Raw genomic sequence first — 23641 nt, forward strand, 5'->3', positions numbered from 1 at the left:
GATGAGCCCCAAGAAGGGCGAGACCAGTCGTGGGCTGTCGATGAATTTTCAGCAACCTTATGAGTAGTACACTACAAAGAGTTTTGGATTTGTTCATTTCTCATTTGTAGAGGGAAGAATACTTTTCGTACTATTCTCCCGTATTCTCTTACAATAGCGGGTGTTAGTAGAGTAAAATATCGGTTGATGTCGAAGTGTACACGATGAGGAGATTGGATGTGTGATCTTGTTCAACCTCCAACATGCAAGTGTTACCGAACTATCCATATCACTCTATGAATCTGGTATTCCCAAAGATTCTGAGGTCTGCCGAAATCTACTTAGTTTTTTTCTAGGCATCGTTAACTTGTTTTCACGTAATTTCGTCCTGGTGGGATGGAATATTTTTCGGATGTGTATAAAGGGAAGCGCAAATTCAACACTTTTACAAATGTTTTGGCTTCTGTCTACATGAGGCTGCTGGTTTGTTTAGGTCATATTTCTTGCTTTTAGCCACACCTGCGTGTCAGTATCTGAAGCAAAGGGCGATGGTTGATTCCCAGAATCAACTGCTAGATTACGCTGGTCCTTGATAATTAGAAAATTCATTGTCCCACCTTTCATCCGTTAACTCAATCACACGCGTATACCGAATGGGGCTGCTTCTTTTATATTCACCACATGATCGAGACGAGTGGAGTTGGGGAGATGATACGGAAAACGGTCTTCCTCTAAACATGACACTACTCATAAGGTTACTGAAACCTCCTCGACAGGCCACGACCGACTTAGCCCTTCTTGGGGCTCATCAGCTAGGTGCAATCCCCGGGTTTCTCTCAACTATCAGATTCAGCTTACTATTGTCAACCGAATTCCTATGTAAATGAGAATATTTGTCCAGAGTCCTCTTGTAAGTTTTATTCACTCGATTTTGATTGGTTGATCCACATCACATGTTGATTGGCTCTTCGAGTGATAACTTCTCAGATGTAAGTCCCACTGTTGCTGTGAAATTATCCTCTGTGCTACCTAAAGATTGTTGGTGGTGTGTAGCTCAGGGGAAGAATAACTTCACAGGACAAATGAAACTTCCAATCAAGAAGTCGTTACTCGGGGAAGCATGCGTTTTTATCCCTGCATTCCGAAGTCAACCTGGCAAAAAATCTGCAACAGGCTCATGTATTGGGGACTGCTGTTCACACTTGCTTCTGGTTGGGTGTTGTACTGTGGGTCTGGACGTGGTTTCGTCTGGTGCTGGTTGGTTTTTACAGCTGCTACGGTTACCCAAACAGTGCTGGGATAAATGGTTATTCAGTGGTTTTGTTGTTCTTGTGCACAATCAACTCTCAAGCGATAGCTATGCTTTGGCGCTGTTCACGTGTGTAGAGTCGATTCGAGCCGTTGTGCCCTGGCGCTGCAACCTATTCACGGTAAAGTAAACTAAGGCTTCAGGTGGAAGCCCCCTACGGCTACCTGCTGTTGCTTATTCTCTTCACTGAGAGAAAACTTACGTTGAACACTCGAGTACGTGCGATTTTGAAACGTACACGACGTCACCTGTAGGTTTGTGCATGACGCGAGATAAAAGGGGGCAAATGCCCGCGAAAGTCGATTCAACTGAGGTATGATAGGTGCACTCGGAGGCGTTCATTGACCGACCCGATGTCACCCATCGTAAGCCATCTGATTGGTCGATTAGTGTTATATCTCGATTTAGTGCATCACAGCTCCGGTCAAAGTAAAGGTCAGTTATCCAACTGAACAGATCAGACAGCCAGGCGTTTTCGGCTGATGTGCGAACAAATACAGCTTACCATGTGGACAGTATAGCTGCGAGAAATGGTCTTCGTGCATGCAACGGCAGCGTCGCGAAATGCGGTCATTATAGGGCAAAGGTGCACCTATTAGCTTGATTTTATGGGGAACTCCAAATGTACATTGGGCCTGTCGTTTGTGGTAACCATCAACCAAGTGTGTTGCACAAAGACCGTCCTGTGTCTCAGTTGGGACTGCTCGACTGGATTGAACCTGGAAAGGACTCCAACTAGTGCTGTCAGTATTCAATCGACAGAGGATTGACAACTAATGTGCTCGTGGACGGTGATCAGATCGGTCTATTCGATCATTACTGCGTTGGTGATTATGAGATGTTTATAACCCTCTTCGTGGGTTTGTGATCTTATCATGTTAGTTGGATCTTATCATGTCAGCTGCTGATCTGTCTTGCACCGCTCACTAGCCTAGAGAGTAAACTTCATTAGCAATGTGGCTGGCCGATAAGCGCAGTCAGTGGCGCTCGTGCATCAAAGCTATCGCCTTCAATGAGTAGCTACCCAATTTCCGAACAAACTGAGCATGCCTTCGCCTCCAAGACTTGGTTTTGTATTCTACTTTCCCATTTTCCAGCAGCAACTGATATGCCTATGGCACACGGTTTATAGATGATAAATTGATTGATCAATGTTTATACTTCTCGGTCAGAGTTCGTTTGATCAGTTTATGTCGGGTCACTTTGAGGGAATGCTCGCGCACATTCCTTTGCTTGAGTTACGTTTGACATTCTTGAGCGACTTCGATGATCGCGCACTTTATGACGATCCCACGGCAGAGACTACACAATAGCGCTAGTATGATCTGCACCGATTTTGTCGATTCTGATTCCATATTATTACTTCTAACAATGGTTAACAACCGCTACTCTCGCATTTCAAATACACTGATGACTTATGCACAACAAACCTTTAGTGCGACTGTATACATGAGTTGATTTATCAGAACCAGAGTGGTTTCTGTTTGTCGATAGAGGTATTATTTCTAGGTACATTCCCCATTCAGTCCTAGAAGGATAATTCTGGGTGGTCACTATCAGGGCAGGGGAGTAGTTAACTTGATTTTCGACCAAATCAGATATATATAGTTGATCTCATTGGGATTTGAAACCAGGATGTATGGAATACGAGGCGAGCGATTAAATGGTAAGGTTGCTTGAAGTTCAGATGCGTTGGGCCTCGCCCACACTGGAATTGAACAAATGAATGTGCCGCGGAAACACCATAAGTCTTTTAGCAGCTGACTCTTGAAGATTACACAACCGGAGCGCCTCATGTTTTTCTTGGTGTTTATTCGATTTCATTTGTTCAACAAAGTTTTGGCCAAGAACGACTGGAGTGTACGATTCTATCGCCACTGTTATCTTGTGGTAAATAACCTCACTCAGGTTTTCTAATAACAGGATTAATCAAGGCTTGACGATCGTAAATAAACAGACAAGATCTGACAACGCAGCTAATAGAAGTGCATTTTTGAAGCACATTTTTTCTCAGTTTTTAGTGCAAACGTTTGAATTTCCACAAAGGTACAGTCCTGCGGGAACATATTGTCTCTTATCTGAGTATTTATAGGCACAAACTAGAAGAAACATGTTTTCGCAAACGTCTGATTGTTTGCGTGTTTGTCACAGGAATTAAATGGGGCTTTACGTGAGGCCTTCGAGTTCGCTCATGAGTTGTTGATTTTTCCATTGATCAGGCCAGCCCGTTCAACAGACAGTACACACGACATACAAGTCAGAAAGACATCGTCACAATCATTGTCAGCTGTAATAACCGTATACTTGTCATACAGTGGTTGTAACTGCCGCAGTTTCGTTAAACCAATGATTTTTTTGGGGGGTGGGGGTAGGTAGCTGTGAATTGGAGGCAGGAGCTGCTAAATTCGTGCATAAATCCAGCCGCACCCTCAGTGGTGTTCGCGCTATTGCCCTCAGTTCACAGCTACCTTCCAAATCCCCCACTTAACAGTCTACTGAAAGTCCTGTATTAACGCAGCAATTCATCAGCTGTCGCCTTCAATGCGCAGCTGCCTATCGCACCTCCCCAAATCATCGGTGAACGAAACTGCAGCAGCTACAACCACTGTACGCGGTTCTTACAGCTGACAATGATGATGACCGAACGTCGATCACGGATGCTTTCTAACACGTTCCCCGGTCAGAAACGGACACTGGGGCAAACATGTTCATCTCTTTTTCCAAGTGTTCACGAGCAGCATTTTTTCGCGCGTGTTGCAGTTCGAGGAACTGTTCTAGTCTATCTTTTATTTCAGCATCGCGTATTAACTACTGGCAGAATCAAAGTAGGATGTAACGTTCGGAATGAAACGCGTGGCGCATGGCAGAGTACCATGATCGTTGAGTTTCGCTCCATCGAGCAACAGATTAAGTCCGACTAATTTCAGTAGGATAATGTGTTCAGATGAGACTAGGCTCTTACCGTTCACATATGGTGTATTCAAAAAAAACTAAGAGCTATCTCGACGGAGATCAGCCAAATTTGTATCAGTGGGTGAGGCCGCTGCATGTGGACATTCTCCTAATCGACGAGTTAACTGAGAATGTTCTTACCTTTTTTAATTCTGAAAGAAAATCTCGGAAGAAAACGTTTAAGGCACGTATGGACCCCTCATGGAAGGGTTATGTTTACAAGATATCTTCAAATGGTCTGAGTGTGGGGTGCGTAAGTTATCTGTCGATTCATTCAGTGAAATGATCGCGTTCGATCCTGGTTGAAGCCAGCTATTCAAGAGGGGATGAATGAGGCGAAAATGTGGTATTCACTGATGAGGTAATCAACATAGCACGGATTTTCATGGTTAAAGCTCTGAATCGTCATTCTAAGCCAGGAAACCCAGCGAGCGAGTTACGCAAAATTTACTCCCTCATCACGAACTATAGCTATCCAAAATCTAAACCTGCTATACGTGTTTGTTCCAATTCAACCCATACAGACTTTGTTGGCAGTTGCAGCTCGTCAGCACCGGTGGCAGCATAACGTTGTGTAAAACCGATTAGGCCATTCTAGTATTCTGGATATGCTTATAAATTAAATGCAGACACGGGTCGATTTTCTGCTTTCCGTTATACGGTGGCAAACAGTTCAGGTGAGCTGTCCATGGAAACTGTTCTGCGGAAGTGATTTTTTCTCAGCCTGGTCGTTGGTTTGTTCACTGAGCTGGGTAATTTGATTGCAAACATTTCATCACCAATCAGGGTGACATCAATGCGTTGTTAGCGAGCGATGTTAGGGAGCGTGGTGGAGCGTAGCGATGGAAGGGTGGTTGTGCATTGAGTAGTGTTGTGTGTGTGTTAATATACATGCTATTAGCCGGGGTCGAACTTCGATCACGATTGGTTGTTTGATCGCTCGGTTGCATTGGTTGTTATGTCATCCTTTGTCCTGATTGGTCGATGATCACGTGAATTGCGAGCCTGGCCTCCCCTGCCCTGGTGTTCTGATCGATCAGTCGGGAAACTCGTAAGTTCCATCCCGACAGGCCAATCTCACTGTAGTCAGATGATCCATCCATATGCCAGTATGAGAAGGACAAACGGAAACAGCATCAAGGCATTTCACTTAAGATTGATATTCCGAGTTTATTGGAAATGTAACTGCTCCTATTGGCTTTGTTGCTGCCGGTTCGACTGGCAAAACCTTACCTGGTTAGGGGGGTACAAACTGATGATCACTTCTGTAATAAGAGGCTGCGATTAGCGTATGTCGTTTATCTTCTTTCGTCCGCTGTATGTGAAGGGCATTTTTCACTACGATACTGCTGGTAGACTTGCAACAAACCCTGTTTATAAAGGAAACTACACACAAAGTTGATGAAAACTCTTCGACAGCCCGCGACCAGTTTCACCCTTCTTGGGGCTCATCAGGTAGGCGCAGTCCCCTAGTTTCCATCAACCTTATGTTATACTCGAAGAGTTTTCAGCAACATTTGAGTAATTTGTCATTCGCAAATCAATTTGGTTCTCACGAGAGACTCAACTGAATCTCTCGATTATGATATTCTACAACTGAATGTGCTGCACACAGACTGCGATATCTCGAGTATCATGCCAACTGAAACATGAGTCTCATCCATCTCCAAACAAATTTCCAATGAGGATGAGTTGAAACCATATTTAGGATATTTACTTCCATATTTACCAATTGTGGTCTTGTTATCGCGCTCCATTTGTCAAGGAACACACCGTTTACAATCCAAGGAGAGACACTCGAAGTTGTGGAGCGTAGTTCGGATTGTATTGTGACAGATGAGGTCAATCTACGAATCTGCAGGGCACGGGTCATGTTTGATAATCCTAATGAACGTGCGTTTCCGGCCACAGTGCAGGCTGTTTCGTTGTATGGCCTCGGGACTTGGCCTGTTCGAGCAGCGCGACTATGACGTCTTCAGGTGTTCGACACTGGTTGTCTCAGAACCATAGTTGGTGTGGGTTGGTGTTGGCAAAATCGTAACGAGACAATTGGAAGGCGAGTTTTCGGTTGTAAAACGGGTACACCTATTGAAGAACTTGTCCAGTACCAGAAGCTAATGCCAAAGAGCGCTGTTTTCCGCACTCAATTATGTATTTTTCATTTCTGATTTTGTTGTGGCACTGGATTTGTCATTTAACACAATGCTGGAAATCAAGTCCTGTAACGCCGTGTTCGGACGGTGAGCATCGTACTCTAGTTTGAAGTTTGGGAGAATGAATCACCAATAAATTGGGGAACCCAAGACCCAGAGCTTCCTATCTGGAACAGGCTTCAAGAAACCCGATAAAGGGTTGCGTTTTCTAAACATAACCTGGAGAGAAGTACACTCCCACCATCAGATGAAGTAATTTGAGCAGCTAAATCTCTGCTGAATCCATTAGGGGAATAGCGGCGCAGCACTGCATTTCATGTCATGCTGCTTGCTTTGGGATCGTCGTAGTTCAGTGTTGGTAGTGGGATACGCAGGACGGGAGAAACGGGAATTCAGTGATTGTAGGTGGGTTTTCCACCAGAACCGAATGTGGCGTGTTCGGACGTTTCACGCACAACTATGCACGTTCGCGCCTCGAGACGAGCGATATTCACCTCACCTATATCTAATGGCCCTACAGCAAACGGACAACACAGGCAACAATTATCAAGTAACTACTTCCTGAACCAGTTAGTCTAAAATTCAGTTGATATACTGGTGACATTGTGTTTGAAAAACAGCCTTGGTCCTTAAGCTATTAAAACGAGCACGGTCTTAATTTATTTAGTGGGCGAGATGGCCCAGGTGGTCAGAGCGCGAATTTACTGACCGGAAGGTCCGTGGTCTGAACCCGACCTGTGCCCCCCGACTTCCTCTGTCTAGGCTTGGGTAACCTGGCAGTATCCCAGCCCTCGTGCAACCTTCGGGTGGCATGGCAGTTGGGCACCGAAAGGGTGCTACAGCTGAACGACTTAGTGGGTTGCACATCAATATCGGCCAATCAACCGAACGGCGGTTGTGTACATCAGCACACCTCGCAAACTCTCATATGCGACAACGAACCAATTTTATTTAGTTAACCATGCTAATATCCTGCAGTTTTATGTCATTCTTACAAACCAGGAACTATTTGACCATGTTATACGTAATTTTATTAGGCCTGCTCTCCGTCTGCGTCTTGAAGGGACTGGAAATATTTCAGACTTTATCAAGAAGAGAAACTTCTCAATTGATAGGTTATTTTACATTGTTGTTTAGCTCTTGATTATCCTTGCAAATAGGTCAAACTTAAGGTATGCATTTCGGACAAATTGCAATGTTCAGGTTGCATTTGCTGGATATAACATATGAATGCTGTCAAATTAATGAGCCGGAGGCCTATTGTAAAACATATTCGAATGTAGCTTAACTAGCCTTCCGCTATTTCACTGCCCCATAATTTCGGTTTGTTGCCATCATTGGAATGATTGAACCTTAACTCTGGTAGTGCACGGATTGAATGAATTATATTCGGAATTCGACAGATATATTTTAAAGTGCACCTGGGATGCGAAGGCTGAATTCACATGCCTGCTGCTTAGTATATTTTAGTGTCTCAAAATTGAAGCATATGTGGTAGGCAAACTTGCAAGCACACACATGCTGGATATGAGTAGATTTCAAATCCCATTCTTTGGAATGTGAAGTGAGGAAAATTTCGGCCGCTTGTGCGATTGGAGGGACGTTCTCGTAGGTGGATAGATCGACATAAGGCATTTAATTAGGAGTAGGGTCTCACCATATTCTGAAACACACTTGAAGTATGACAAGGTGAATTCGTGACCTTGTTTTTTCGACGCAACACACTACTGATAAAGTGTTGTTATTCACTTCATAGAGATTGCTTTTACAGACCCGGACAATCAGAGTTAGACTATCCAGAAATCAGAAATCTTGGTAAAACTAAACATAGCTTACAAAAGGTAAGCCACTTACCAGTGGTTCTAGTTTGACTGAAGCAAAATGTAGTCCCACTTTCTACATATTGTGTCCAGGCTATGCGATCTATTAATGACAGACAGGATTTGCATAAATTTGTCCTTTCAAATGCCAAAACCATTTCCTCACTTGAGGAGTCATGCTGTTTCCAGAGTTCTCAGGATTTGATAGATAAGGCTGAAAAGGGAGATATAGTCATGGGACAGAGTTTGTATAGCTTTTGCTTGCTCATCAGAAGTGCGCAACGTAACACTTGATAAACTCTTTTGATACCGTCAGAATGCTATATGATGTGCGCTTCTTATTTGGTAAGAATGCATTAACAAACAATAAGAATAGTACAAGGTTCTGTAGGGGTGTGTGAGTTTATTATGTGACAGAGAAAGCACTTTTGGCCCACAAAGAGGGCAATTTTGTTAAATTTCGAAAGGTCATTTTTTTGGTTTAGTCTTTTTTACGGGTCTAGCGAGATCGTGGATACTCACAATGATTTTAAATATTTTTGGGATTTTGCGGGATAAGGATTTTGTTCACAGCCACACCACTCTCGTTTGAACGGCCGTGTTCCTGTTCTGGCGTAATTATTCCGGTGAGTCCACACCAAAGGGAACCACTGGACTCGAGTTTCGCTCTTATTAGAGCTCATCAGCAGTGCATATCCAATGGCCATGCCGGGGTTTGAACCTCGGACATCTGACATGCGAGGCGAGCGTGTAACCACCACTCTACCAACGTACGTTGGACGCATTTGAGTCATCACGTCTGAACAGGTGAACTTGTTCACACTTGAGCGATGTGATTGGTGTGCCCGACTCATCGAACGACGACCCAGTAACCGTCCTGGTTGTGACGATCGATTGACCCGCCAGTCAGGACTTCCCAGTCAGGTAAATGTAGTAACTAATTAAGGCAACATCTAGTGAATAACTGAAAAAATTGAGGAACTGAGGTCACTGCCGCGTGGTGATTCAGAAAAATTCCCTCAAATTCAATATATACCTGACCGTTAGCTATAAAATTAGTTGAGAAATATCTCCCGCCTGTTAAATATCGAAGTGTAGCTGCTATATGTAATCTTTGGAGATAAAAATCAGTTTCGTGAGTTTCATATGCGACGGGATTGTTGGGCAGAAAATTCTCGGAAGAATTGCTTGAGTTTCTGCACTTGGTTAGCTCTTACCCTACCACCACATCTTTGCCTCGAAATAATTTATTTGTTAAGACTGAAAGTTGCTAACCGGAAAGTCCGTTGTTCGAATCAAACCTCTGCGTTCCGGCTGCTCCTGTCTGGGTTTGGGCAACCTGGCAGTATCTCGGGCTTCCTCTTCCTTCGGGAACATGGCAAAAATGCACCTATGAAGGAATATCCAACCTTTGTTACATAGTTCCTCATAAAAAGTCATCAAGTGATTGTTGTTTCATCTGCACTATCGATGTCTTCTAAGTGAAGTCACCGAAAACCTATAATAACCAGCACATTTCCGGAAAGAAGTCACTAGGCTTTGCAGTTTTACAAAAAATGTCTTCCAAACCGATAGGCGGAGGATTAACCAAAAGTGCAGAAACGCAAGACAATTAAATTGCGGTTTTCCTACGATAGGCTTACAGTTCGTAAAAAGAAATTTTAAAATCTCGCTGTCATGGTTTCCTGGATCATGGAGGCTTTGGTTTTACTCCAATTATGTGTTGGTTAGAAAACTGCTCGCTCCGACTCAGAAAGCTGCAGAAAAACGGGTTTGATAAATTTCCAAAATGTCTCTGTTTTTACCTGTCCGACAGATGTGAGATGGGATAGGAATTTTGACAACTTGAGTACTTTCTATCACCTTGATGATATTTAGATAACCAATTCAAATAATTTTGCCTTTAGGGAGAACTGATCTTTGTAAGACAACAAAGTATTTCAATGTGACGGAATTTATCAAGAACACAAGTAACATAAAGTTAATTTTCTGCGTAAGTTTAGTTGCAAAATTGTCAAATCTCATAGTACCCTATGGTATTTAACACTAAATACCCCCTTTTATCATAGTACTCGTCTTAATTACTCTTCACTCTTTACTCATCTTAACTAATCAGACTTTACACCCGTCTGCGATATATCCATATTGTTGTCACATCACTCATTACCCCTTCTCTGAGTGCAAAGTGTTACACTCAAGAACAATTTACTGGACTCAAAGATGGGAGAGAACAGATATTTGGGTTTCAACCAGTAGTTTTCACTTATTTTTCTACTGCAAACACAATCAGATGGTCTCACTGGAAAATTTCTCTCATACTTTACCCAAGTCACGTGTTGTTCAGTTGATTTTTTTTAGAAAAAATGGCAACATCTGGAGGCAGTATCATCCTTATCCTAATATAGTGACCCAAATATTCTGCACAGTTTAAACCAATACTGAATTTACACGCCGATCAGCTCTCAGTTTACGCATAAAACTACGTTTCCGAGTTCAAATGTTTCTTTCTAGCTCTAAATATACCACCTCCATTGGTGCTGAGATTCTCGCAGTATGCTTGCTAGACTTGGGGAGTGGACTAACGACAATGTAAAGGGACATTTCTGATTGGCCCTCATCAAGTTTAATCGTCAATGCTTCGTTTGTGCTTTAAATCGATGTGCACCGAACCACCAAGGCAGACCTCAGTGTGAATCAGGTATCTGTTGCCTGCTCACTAAGGGCTTGACATTTATCAGGTTGCACAGTTTCCAGCACACGCAAATCGATTTTGAGTCACCTGGCATAAGAATGTTTAAGCGATTGAACATGCTACTAAACAACAGTTGTAGTCTTCTGGAGAGAGAAAGCCATCATAAGACATCAGGTCACAAAAAGGAACTTGATATTTTGCAGAACATTCTAGCAGTGTTGCTCGTCCGAGACACAACCACTCAGTGGAACAGTTTACTCATCTCAAGTCTCTGCATGTAACTCTCCGGAGGTCAGGAGCCCTTCAATTCGAAGTGGCGGGTGAAACCTTAGTAACCATTTCCTTCCAAGTGTTTTTATGCACGGACGAGTAATCCTGTAGTTTTCAAGTGAGTGAAATATTTCAAATAAGCACCTCGTGGTTTTGAAATTGCGTGCACAAACCTCACCATAACTGCACCAGTCTCAACATGGTAATTTGGTCTGGGCCATCTGACGAACACCTAGAGGCCTTAGCGGAACGGTTTTCCATCTGACCTCAATCTGTATGTCCATACCAGCGTCCGTAGGTTGTAACCGTTGTTGTTGTAACCGTTCCTCCCAGTGTACGAGATGAGAACATGAAGAATCGGATCAGAATGCTCACAGCTGTCTATTCTAAACAAAGCTATTTGTTCGACGCTTAGCTGTTCATGTCTTTTGAAGGTGCCTCAAAGTTTTAGCACTTACTTATCAGATACCGACCAAACAGCATCACTGTACAGCAGTTCCCTACAATGCTGACACACTACTGAGCGAGACAGGATCTTACGAATATCCTAGTGGCACCACTGTACAGCAGTCCTCTACAATGGTGACACACTACTGAGCGAGACAGTATCTTACCAATATCCTAGTGATGATCGGCGGATTTATCCTGAATAGGGAACACCACAAAAGGTGTTCTGTTGATTTCAATTGCTGGAAAAACGGTGAGTTCCTGAGACTCGGCCGGCTGCACGAGGCACTGTTCCGGCATTCCAGTACTTTTTATTCTTAACCAAAGTTTAAGTTGATTTCAATTGCTGGAAAAACGGTGAGTTCCTGAGACTCGGCCGGCTGCACGAGGCACTGTTCCGGCATTCCAGTACTTTTTATTCTTAACCGAAGTTTAAGGCATTATCTGCCATCATCTGACCATGTAACGGTGGGTACTACTGAGGAGCCATGCGAGCAGTATGTGGTTTTCTCGTAAATCCCCTTCTCGTCTATTGAAAAGTGAGAGTCATTACGGAATTTGTGGCAGTCGATAGTCAATGAGTATCCACGGCAGTCCAGAAAGACGCGTTCAAAAAGGCGGATACTCAGTTTTTATGAAAAATCTGCATATGAGGGTTTTGCTTCCCTATCCAATAGTCTTCAGTTGGTTTTTTGTAATAACCAACTCCGCAGCGCAGGCCTCCTTCCTTTCACCTGTATTTTGAGCTCAGATTCAGCTTTTTTGTCACATGGTAATCTCAGTGTAAGTGATTTCAGTAAGTGATCAACTGGTTTAGCCGCCTGATCCACTGTCAAGTGAATTTGAACAGAAACGGCATGGATTACTGTAGGTCACATCAATGCACTTGCCCCGACCTAAAAGATATACGGGATTTAAATGTTTGTTTTTAATGATATGAAACAGTTTAACTGTAGTTAGCTTCAATAAACAAGGGTGTTCAGTCGTAAAATAAGGCTCGTAATGAGCGTATGGTGCTTCTCCAGTGATCGATACACGGACAGGTATGCAACAATGAAATTTTATCTTTGAAAAGTTCGGTCAATATTTTTAGCAGCTTCAGGTCGTTCTTTTGGGTTTGCTCCTGAAGTCCTCTAATGGGCAAACAATGGTCGATTTAACACAGCCGAATTACTGGGTTTACTGAACGCTCGGCCGCTCAGAAAAAATAATCCTAGCACCTGATAACTCTTTACAGGCTCAAGGTGAAGTCCGTATGCCAAAGACAATTCGGAGCATTCTTCCTCCATCTCAAGGGCTACAAGGAAGAAGACATCAGTTATTTTTTGCGTTCCATTCAGACTTCTCAGTTACAGTTTATTTCCTGAAATGAAGGGCTACATACACTCACCGAGAGCCCTACTTCTCTTACTTCCGAACAGTCGTGGCTGGTATACTTACACGCATTTGAGTACAAGTTTTATTATGGTTGTATATGTCCAGTCTTATAACAACTTGGTTCTCCAGTACAATGTCACGCTCAAAACAAAGCTAGTCCATGGAAACTATTCCACCGAGAAAGCGACTTTCAGAGCAGGAGCTCGTTTCATTTTCAATGTCGTTTTGTGAGAAGCGTTCGCAGGAAATGTACGGGAGAGAGCGTGTGATTTGGGGAACAGTGACTTCATCCTCCGGAAATATCACAAAGATGTATTGTTTGAAAACCACTGGACATAGAAGCTTCGAGGTCTCTAGGCTCGCTTCTATATCACCCGATTGTGCTACAAGTTCTGGTGCGGGATCAGGTTTTAGCTTGCTCAAAAACTTAAACGTGATTAAGTAGAACACTTGAAAGCATCCCATCATCAATAAATTTGCCATGCTATTAAAGTACTTTTCATTACCGAAAAGTTTTTCTGTCTCCTAGTTAAAGTCCTCTAAATAACTGGATCCAGAAAGCGGATAGCGAGCGTGCAAACACTTGTGGTGATACACTATCCCATATTCCTGGAGTACAGTACACACGTCTGTCATATCAATCCATTTTTTTAGAAAAAAGTACACAGAATACACAAGAACAGAATATTTGGTACTAATGGAAAGCATATCCTCGTGGAGATTGTTCAGCATTTCTAGGAAGATGGAAGAATCTAGGCCTAGTTGACAACAGTGTGTACAGGAATAACTGTAGACCTCTCAAAAGCAGCCGCCTGGTGGTGTTGCAAAACTACTTATTCCTATTACAGAGGCGATCGATTCGGCCACAATCTGAATTACAGCTTTGTTTTATTCATTTCTGTTCTATCTTTGGTATTTCATTACTGGTTTACTAGTGAGTGATGTGAATGTAATTAACACAGTGATGATTTTTCCGGGGGTTTCATCCTCACGAAAAACACAATTTCCGAAATCTCTGGTCAAAACTTTTGTTTCTTCCTGATCTAGTAAGAAAAAACATTTTATGCGCCTTGTTTGGAAGCATCGACTTTGGTTCAGCGAAACTGTCCACTTGGAGCTCGTTAGAGCACAAAAATTAAACCAGATGGACGGGAAAATTAAGGTGATGGAAAACTACAGGTGCATGTCTAAATGAATGCCCAAGTTAGTTCCGATGATTTAGTACGTTGCGCAATCAAAGCGTGTTTTTTTCGAGGGGAAATCAAAAAGCCAGATACCACAGCTGAGCATTCGTGAGATGAACTGTGAGCATACTGACGAGTGTGCAAAACTAGCCTCTGCTAATATACCATCGGCAGAAATACAGTTGGGTAATAAATGTACACTGATGGATACAGGGCTGAATATGATCAACAAATTGTAGGAAATATTCAGAATAGTGGAGCTAACTGTTCTGTTCAACATAAGCCTAATGGAGTTTATTCATCTAGAAGCATAATATAGTTGCAATTATTATAAAGTGGAATCATGATTGAGCATATCAAAAGCAGTTTGCAGAAATAGTTGCCAATCAACAGATGAAAACCGTTTTTGTTGGCTTATACAAGTTCAGATGGAGGTTCATCAGGGGCCCACAGTTTAACGTATCTAATCTCACCCACTGTTTGAATTTCTAATGATAAAACTGAACAACTGCCCAAACGGTCACCACCAAAATAGTATCTGGAGCAATAAGCATCAAAAAGATGTGGAGGAAGATGAACGACTCAATAAAAACGTTGATGCTAGTTGAACAAAATTATTGCTGGCGTGAAGAGACATTGCTTCTTGCGAGTGAAGTCAGTCTATATTGAAGAGCCGAGAATCACTGTACAGCTGTTCCTTCCTCATTGGAAGTCATCAGCTCTGTACATCTCATGAAGCTCTCAGGAAACTTTTTTGTCACTTCACACTACCAACAATCTATAAGTAGCTCAAAGAAAGAATAAAATTCACCCTACGAGTAAAACTTCCAACTAGAAGTCATTGCTCGAGGAGCATTCAGTGGACGTGACAACGTGATTTGGATCCCTTGACTGAATGAGGAGCGGTGCTGCATTCTATGTGGGTGCGATTTCATAAGACTACTGATCAGCTGCTTGTTGCCGAAAGGTTAATTGTTTAAACCACTGCCGGGGAGTTCATGGGTTCGAGAGATCGTGGATTTTCTTGAAATCCGCACTGCTAATGATTCCAAACAAGGGTGAAACAGATGTGAAGTGCCTCTTGGATTTTTAGCGCAGATTGGCTTCAATTACAGGGCTAAAAGTCCGGTGGGCAAAATTGTTTAATTGTCTCGGCATCCATTATGGTCATTTGTTAAGGCATTGAGAGGCTTGAGGCTACGATCTTCGTTCCCTAAAGAGAATAAAATTTCCAGATGGGCAGTAACGTTTTACGTTCCTTTTAGCTTAAGGAAACATACTACGTATATTTACGGGTAAAAGTTGCGATGATGACAGCACTTTTGTTACTACTGACATCAAACGACAGTAATTCTACACAAACCTATACTTTAGTGGTAAATTTCAATTTGACTAGTCACTGTGTCGCAACGAAATCGTTCTGGATGGAAGCTGATCATAAGAACGAAAATAAAACAAAAGATTTGAAAAACTGAATCGCCCCTGCAGCGATTCAAGAAACCTTAGATAAATTGTTTGTTCCATTGTTTCCATTTATATTAGAACTAGTTGGCATAACTTTTTGGAGAATTACCTTGGCCATTACAAGGTTCACTTATTTTGTTCTATACAAAAAGAATCTCCAGTTGCAACCGGCTAGTTAAGCCTGATAGAAATGTCAGCAGGCCTTTTGTGCCAACAATCTTTGTTGTCTAGATTGTTGCATGTGCCCCTTCCGAAGTTTTTGATACGAACATTAAGGCCACCACCGATGTTGCGGTGTATTGCTTTGTGATACAAAGCGGTTATTGTGGTGGACTTTCGCTTACACACAATGGCACACACACTGGTATGCGTGCGTCTTTGTATAGAAACAGGCTTCACCCGCTTCACTGTGTGTGTTTTCTCCTCGGAATCACCCGTATCGCTAGTCCATCTTTTATGAACGTCAATCATCCAGTGAATCTGATCAGCTGTCCGAGTTTGCAAATCATCCAGTGAATCTGATCAGCTGTCCGAGTTTGCATTAGTGGAAAAGACCCAGCAGGCAGTTTCGGACCAGACACTAACGAGTTAACCAAAAACGCATCTTGTCGATAGCCGGGTTTGGAGTGCGGTTGCGCTGGATTGGAGGGGCAACACACGCATCCGAAAATACAAGCCAGTATATGTGAGTTCGCAGCAAACATTCGAAAACAATCACATACACAAGTGTCTGCGTGTGCATCGTGTCAGATACACAATCCAAACTTTTTGTGGTGTGTGCCATTCAAGTTTCTATTTACTGGTGTCCAGAGGAACCGGGAGAGAGAGCAAACAAAAACCAACCAACTTGATTGCAGTGCTTTATTGATACCGTCCCTTTGGGTAACCAGTGTCAGATGAAACGGGATAATACGGTTTGTTGAGAGCTACTCGATACTAGTTCGCTGGATTTCTTCCTAACCTTTGATCTAGACCGAACTATTTCTTAAGGGGTGCATGACTTGGTTATATATATGACGAACCGCAGCCGGAAACCGACTGAATTATTCAATCTTCGGCTTCAAACAAGCTGATTATTCGTCCAATCTATTCTAGGCTGTTTATCCGAGCATTGGATTAAGAAGATAACTAGACTGTGTAACCATGACCTAAAAAAATCGTATGTGATGTTCTTGTTTTATTCCCCTTAAATTAAGATGAAACGACTTGGAAACACACAACCCGTGATGTCTTGCTCAGTATTCGCATGAACCGTCATAACAGCGACTGGAATAATGCAACAAAAATGTACTTTACGCTGGGCAGATAAAACCTGTATCAATTTTGGGAAAAATTCTGGTTTGAAGCCTTGGACAAAAAGACAATCGCGTTGCTCTAATAATTGACCGAATTAGTTTACCCCCTCACGGAAAAAACAAAAGCCGATCTTTCAACTAGCCAAGAACATTCTTTGAATGTTACTTTGACTCCAGTTAGTTGAGATGCCGGGCAAACATATAAAACTTTGTGTGGGTACCTTATCTTTCTTGAGACGCCAAGCCAAGAACATTCTTTGAATGTTACTTTGATTCCAGTTAGTTGAGATGCCGGGTAAACATATAAAACTTCGTGTGGGTACCTTATCTTTCTTGAAACGTTCCTGAACTGAATAGGGAATTTGGAGTTGAAGTCAAATTATGATTAGATAACCGTAGAAGGGAGTTAAAAGCGTTACCATTTGGCAACCAAATTTCACGCATCTGTTTCGAGGCGCCAAAATCTATCGTACTGCCCCGTACTTTCGATAGTGACCTGATCCTTGGCACAAAGTATTTTCGTGGTAGAGTCACATGGTGGACACAAGGTCGCCTAAAACTTGACACTGAAAAATTGTAGTTGTAGCTGAATCGTAAAAAACGACAAGATTATTCCGAGACCTTTCCTGATCCTTTCACCAGTCTCGTCAAACTCAAGCATTGGATTGTTCCGTTAAATTGTCACCTATTTTCGTACATATTGGCTGTTCACCATTAGTTTGTTCATTACACTGATTTCTGCAGGGGTTTAACAAGGTTTTGATCGATTGCTTCATTGAACTACTTCGTTTATCGCCATCTGAGAACTTATCCCACCAATCAGCTTGTCTTATCAAGCCATTATATTGCACTTTTCTGACTAATGTCGTAAGCAGGACAGATACCGACCGAGCCGATGTAGCCACGTGAACGTTTTACTGATGCACCTTTCGTGCAAGTGGGTGCCGTTCCTCTGTTGATCATTGGGATGTCTTCTACAGAGAGTGAATTCAAAACACTGTGTTCCGGTAATTCACTTCATCAAAGCAGCTAGGAGACTGGCTGTTATTTCGGTGAAACATAGATGACGAGCCGATGGTTGGACGTTTTTTTTAGTAAACTTGCGCACCCCGAAGAAGAGCTAGAAGTGTATAATCTCGGGAAGTCAACATTTAAGCACTCAAGCTTCGTTGAATCTTTTTAGCAGTGAATCTACTCCAAGGAACTACACACAGTTTCTGAGGCTGCACTGATCGAAAGGAATGTACGACCGATAGAGTTTGGCATACCCAAGTGTCTGTAATTTGAAGGTACCTTTTGACTGGCATAACAGGACTACGGAGGATCCACAATGAGGTTACCGAAACGGACGGTTCAAGGCTTTCCCCGTTGTCCGACCCACTTCAGTTGTCACCTCGTTTAGTTCAAGTCAATTTATGGTTCGTCGCCCGCAGTACAGGTTTCCGATATTTGGTTTTCCGTCGGGACTTCAAACAATTGATGAGCTGCAAGTAGCAGATAACAGCAGCCATGTATAGGGTAGACGGGAAACGGCTGATAGGAGACTGGTTTCTCCCATCAAACCAGTGATTATTTACCCTTTTGTGGTAGAGGAATCATTCCAGATGTACTTGTTGGTTTCTTGCATTGAGAGATTAAAAGAATTATGCAAAAACAAAGAATCATTTTTATGTTACCATTTTGCGATTTTTGGAAATTCCCATATGCAGGTATCATGAAAAACATCACCTATCGAAGAAAGGACAAGACTTTACAAATTCTCGAAGAACGTCGGTTACTAGCTCATGGTGGAGTCACAAAGGAGCGTCTGAATTTCTGTACTTTTCAACATATTGCACCCGGGACCATGGGATTGTTGGACTATCGTTGTTACAGTCTAGAATTATCATCATCCTAATCCCTGCCGAATCAGTTTCTACCATAAGTTAATCGATAATGAAATCATGCAAACGATGCATCAGTCTGGTGTGTGCGGACCACAGTGCACCCTTGTGAAACACCTGTAGTTTTAACTGTAGACCCATCAGTAGTTTCATTTTTAAGTTTCTTCATTCCATTTCATGTCCTTTTTCACTTGTGTTTAAGGGTTATTTGGGTAGTTGTAATGTCACTTCGGTAAGTGAAGTAGACTTTGATTTGGGGCCCTAATACCATATTTTTTTTCATTCTGGGATATAGAAGCTACGTTTCACGGACGTAGCTGCTGGTAGAATTAGTCATAATTCAGGCTGACTGACCATACCATGTTTTCCATTGTCCCTCGTTTCTTGTTGACCGATTTGACGGAAAACTCCGTGCAGCGGAAGCGAGATTAGATGTGACGTGAGTTTTCGGACAAAAAGCGGAAGTCACCCCGTGAAACAAGATTTCTTAAGGTCATCTTGGCATCCGCTAATAAATCACATTCTGCACTGGAATGATTAATAAGGAAAAAAAACAAGTATGTGGAACCTACACAGGATCCATACAGTACGTAAATCAACATATATTTATTTTGCTTTCAACTGTTCAGTGTACTCCAAGAGTAAGTTGTTAGAGGTGGTGTAAACGTTTGCCCCACTGGTACAAATACGTACGCTACGTCATCAGCATTAAAATAAAAAAATATGGGTTCATTTCATCCACCATTGGGTGGTTTCTGTTGAAAGGTGTTGGTCCCCACGTGATGCTTATTTTAAGTCTTTCTTAATGTTGGACTCTTTTGACAAGGATGTGATTGGACCGTTGTAAATTCAGCCATGTGATTATTTCGACACTATGAGGACTAATCAGCAGGCGAATGGGGATGGCTAGTGCACACTCTGTTCAGCAATTGTGAAGTATGGTTTGCACTAGCTACTGACAATATGCTTCACAGTTTTGCCCATCGCGCTTATTTTACGCCGTAATAGCGTATACTTATTCATCTAGGTCAATCAGGATCTTTGCAGTTATCCATTCTCTGTCTGGAGGGACACTGGTGCTGGGATAACCTCATGAATTTTTTGACAGTTCGAATGACTAGGGGATTCTGGCAGGAAAGAAGGCAAATTTGAATACCCACTGTTTTCCATAAGTCATTTTCAAGGACTATAGTTTGTGTTCTGGCAATGCGGTTTCATTCGGTTTACGGCATGTACCGGAGGACTATCTCAAGTCGTCTCCCAAAGCCCGTGTTTACAGGCATCAGATGTTTCCAGCCGAGCTGTTGACTGATCTTCTTACCTTACCTAAGACCAACACGTTCTCTAATAGCAGAAAGTGCAAAATCTTACATTAAGCAGGCAAAACATCCACCATGCGGCTTCAGGGTAAATAACAGTAGTACGCTTCCATTTTAAGGACAGTTAGGCCAGTACGATAATTTTACACCTGACTACAAATCTACCGTTGTCTCTGAGTGCCTTCAACTAACCCTCAAATGCAATCCAACGGAGCAGCAAAACGCCAAATTCCAACTATCTGGCTAATCCACATAAATAAGCTTTTATTGATGTGTCTGCCCCGCTGGCCACCTTGGTTTGGCATGAAGGAGGTTTTTATAGCAATACAGCTGGATAAGTTCCCAAGTTGGAAAACGAGGTTGTGAGCCTGGAAAGAATTTCGAGACGGAAAACCCGCTAAATGAAGAATGACGAACCTGAATGTGGATGACAATGGCCACAGAATCCTCTTCAAAGGTTGGAGCTGTTTGTTCAAGAGCGTTGAGTTCAACTCCCTTGCTTAATATGACCCTGTCAAATCAATAAGAAAAAGACAGCTCAGAGTGTGTCGGTTAACCAGAGTATCTCTGATAATCGATATGAACCCAGAAAACTCTATTACATGCACTCCATTCGGTCACGAATTTCATTTTTTAAAAATTTGGATGAATTATTTTGTGTTGATTAGTTTATTCGAGCCTGATGACACCGGCTGCTACGTTACTTCAAAGCGTTGTCATAACCAATTCATTCAGAAGTCTCGCTAATTTCACAGCCCTTGCAAATTTTTCACCTCTTGTCGTTTCCAATTAGCTGAGCAAAAGTCCAAACGGGGTAATTGAAGTGCCTCTACTCATTACAATCTGTCTTTGAGATGGCTGGGGTAAACGGTAGAGCAAACGACCAATCATCGACCGACTCAATACACCGTTAATTTCGGAGGTGACTAAAATAACTAAAACGACAATTGCCGGTCACACAATCACTGATGCGGTTCAGGTTTTGCTACGGTACACACAAGTCAAGCGACCACACCTTTCTCTAACACTTTCAACTGTCGAGCGCACTAATCAGTGCCAGTAATGCGCGCCACTGGTGAACAATAAAGCCAAACTTTGTTTCCGAACATCCGGCCCTGTCATGAGCAGACAGGCGTCGACGACGGTAACAACTGGTGTTTCCGTTTCCTGACTGCGTGAAGCAATTGATACATAGTAAGCGGTAGCGACAAGCCCGAAATCTCTCGGATCTCACTCGAGGGCTGATCAGATGTCTGTCAGTCTGCTTTAATAATAGATTGAACGAAGACGAACTGGCCAATACATGAGGAGGAGCTACAATGAAATAGTTGAATACGTTGCTGAATAATTGATAGAATGAAAGAATGAGCAAATGTGGGAGCTATCACTGCCGAAATCTGAAGGCGTAATGAAAGGGGGAAAGGCTTCAAATGCCTTTGTATTCGGCAATTTTGCTGCGTGTTTGACATGACATTTGCACAGAAAAACAAATAAACCAAGGAAATAAAGCAATGTCAAATTTTTAATTATAAAATAAGTGACCGTGGAGAGTGACTCTTGCCTAATTTCTAGTTCCATAAGTGTCTACCTTAGTTAGGGTGTCAGAGGAACTTCAGACGTCGCCTTTTACGGGGTGTGGTTTAGACCTAGCCTGGAAAGTACCTAAAAAACTGGCATGGTCCTCAAGGTTAAAGAAGTCCAGCCGTTATGTCATCAATATTTTCTTTGTTTGTATTTAAGTTCGATAAATCGCAAATTGTCAAAAGTTTAGAAAATGACATTACCTGTGACGCCGCTGTATTACCGGGTGCGTCGAAAAAATTAAACTGGAAGCAGTGGATACACGTAGTATCCCCTTGAAAATGCCTACTAATTTTATTCTTCTTGCACAGCTACTCAGCAGGTGCCTCTTATTGGTTGAACCTCAATCTAAAAAGGCTTAAAAAATCATTGGCTCATTAGTGGACAATAAACTCGGGGGTTGTCATCTGTCCAAATCTAGCGGAGAATTCATTCATTTTTTTTACCCTAATGGGACTTATTAGGAACTCACTCATTTAATTTTGAGCATGGAAGACAAACTTTTCATGATCACGAACTGATTCGCCCAGTCTGTTAAGCAGCCGTGATACAGCTACACAAGTGAGCAGAAGCTCCACTCGCACCGGTTTTCATAACAATGAATAAAGCCATGGACCGACGGAGACCCAGGAACGCTCTGAGTGGCCAGTTGAAATTCCAGCGTAAAATGACGTGCTTTCAGCAGGGCATAAATTCATACAAGGCTAACGAGCATGGAACAGTGATTTCTAGTATTGCTGTGTTTCTGATACGGCAGGGTGGTGTTGACAATGTTGTGGGCTGTAGGTAGCTCGGGCGTATTGCTTGGTTGTTGGTCTGTTCGCCGAGCTTGGCAGTTGTATTGCAAACGTTTCATCACCAATAGAGGTGACATTATCAGTGCAGGTGGGTGAATTCTTCCTCTTCTGCCTGTGATTATATAGCTTCTTAACAGCATCTGGTGGTTCTGGAAACGGTCTTCGCGTAGTTTGACTGACCTCCTGTGAATCTAACGTGGTCTCAATCCTCTGTGTCTGGATGGTTCGTTAGGCGCATTCAAACAGGCAGTTCTCTGTGTGTGGTTGTTCTACTGTGATTCGGCCGCTTTCTTCTTGCTTTGCGGTGTGAGCTTGTTCTCCTGATTGGTTAATTTAGTGGCCTTCTGTTTTTTAGTGATTGTCTTCCTTTGATCCAATTAGTCGGTCGGTTGTCGTTAGGTTTCTTGGCTCAGAGTCCCGTGATTGTGTGGTTCTTTTGCTCGTAACGGTTGATAGACTGGGTCAATGTCGATGTGTTTATTAACCGATTTTTGTTTGGAGTACCACGCCTCGGCAAATTCTCGCTGCCGTTTTGTTCTTGCGTGAGCAAGTATTTGAACATTGTCCTAATTGAACGTGTGTCCTTCTCTGTCTTCGTGAATTGAGATAAGTGACATTGGGTCATGTCTTCTGCTGGCAAGCTTGTGTTCGTGTATTCTCGTAGCAAGTTTTCTTCCTGTCTGGCCAACATGGTGTTTGACGCAGTCATTGCACATAAGTTTGTAGATCACGTTAGTCTTCCTCAATGCATCCAAGCTTCCATTTGGTTTCGAGAGAGTTCTGAACGTGTTTGTAGGCTTGAAGGAGACTGTAATTTCTTGTTGTCGTAGACGACGTGCAGTCATCTCTCCCACGTTTCTGATATACGGCAGCGTAATCTTCCTCTGTTCTGGTTGTGTTGACGAGTCAGCTTGGTGGTGGTCTCGTGAGCACCTCCATATGAAATTCCTCAGGTAGCCGTTACTTCGGAATATCTCGTAGGGTCTTCGTTCTTCTTTTTTCTTCGTCTCTGTTGTGTTGGAATGTGTCTCCATCCGCTTGAATAGGGTTCGAACACAGCTCCGCTTGCGGCAGTTAGGATGGTTACTGTGGTAATTGAGAATCTGGTCTGCATGCGTT

General features: G+C 42.6%; 1 protein-coding gene across 1 annotated transcript in view; it reads right to left on the reverse strand.

The window, feature by feature from the left end:
• Positions 1–23231, reverse strand: part of T265_01719 (hypothetical protein) — a gene marked incomplete at both ends in the record, with an annotated part of 31276 nt that extends 8045 nt beyond the window's left edge. The window contains 2 exons of the mRNA XM_009165809.1: positions 20562–20655; positions 23008–23231. Coding sequence (XP_009164073.1) covers positions 20562–20655; positions 23008–23231 — 318 coding nt within the window. The remainder of the gene's footprint in view (positions 1–20561; positions 20656–23007) is intronic.
• Positions 23232–23641: the final 410 nt, after the last annotated feature.

Source organism: Opisthorchis viverrini, assembly GCF_000715545.1.
Source record: "Opisthorchis viverrini unplaced genomic scaffold opera_v5_19, whole genome shotgun sequence".
NCBI classification, from domain to species: domain Eukaryota; kingdom Metazoa; phylum Platyhelminthes; class Trematoda; order Opisthorchiida; family Opisthorchiidae; genus Opisthorchis; species Opisthorchis viverrini.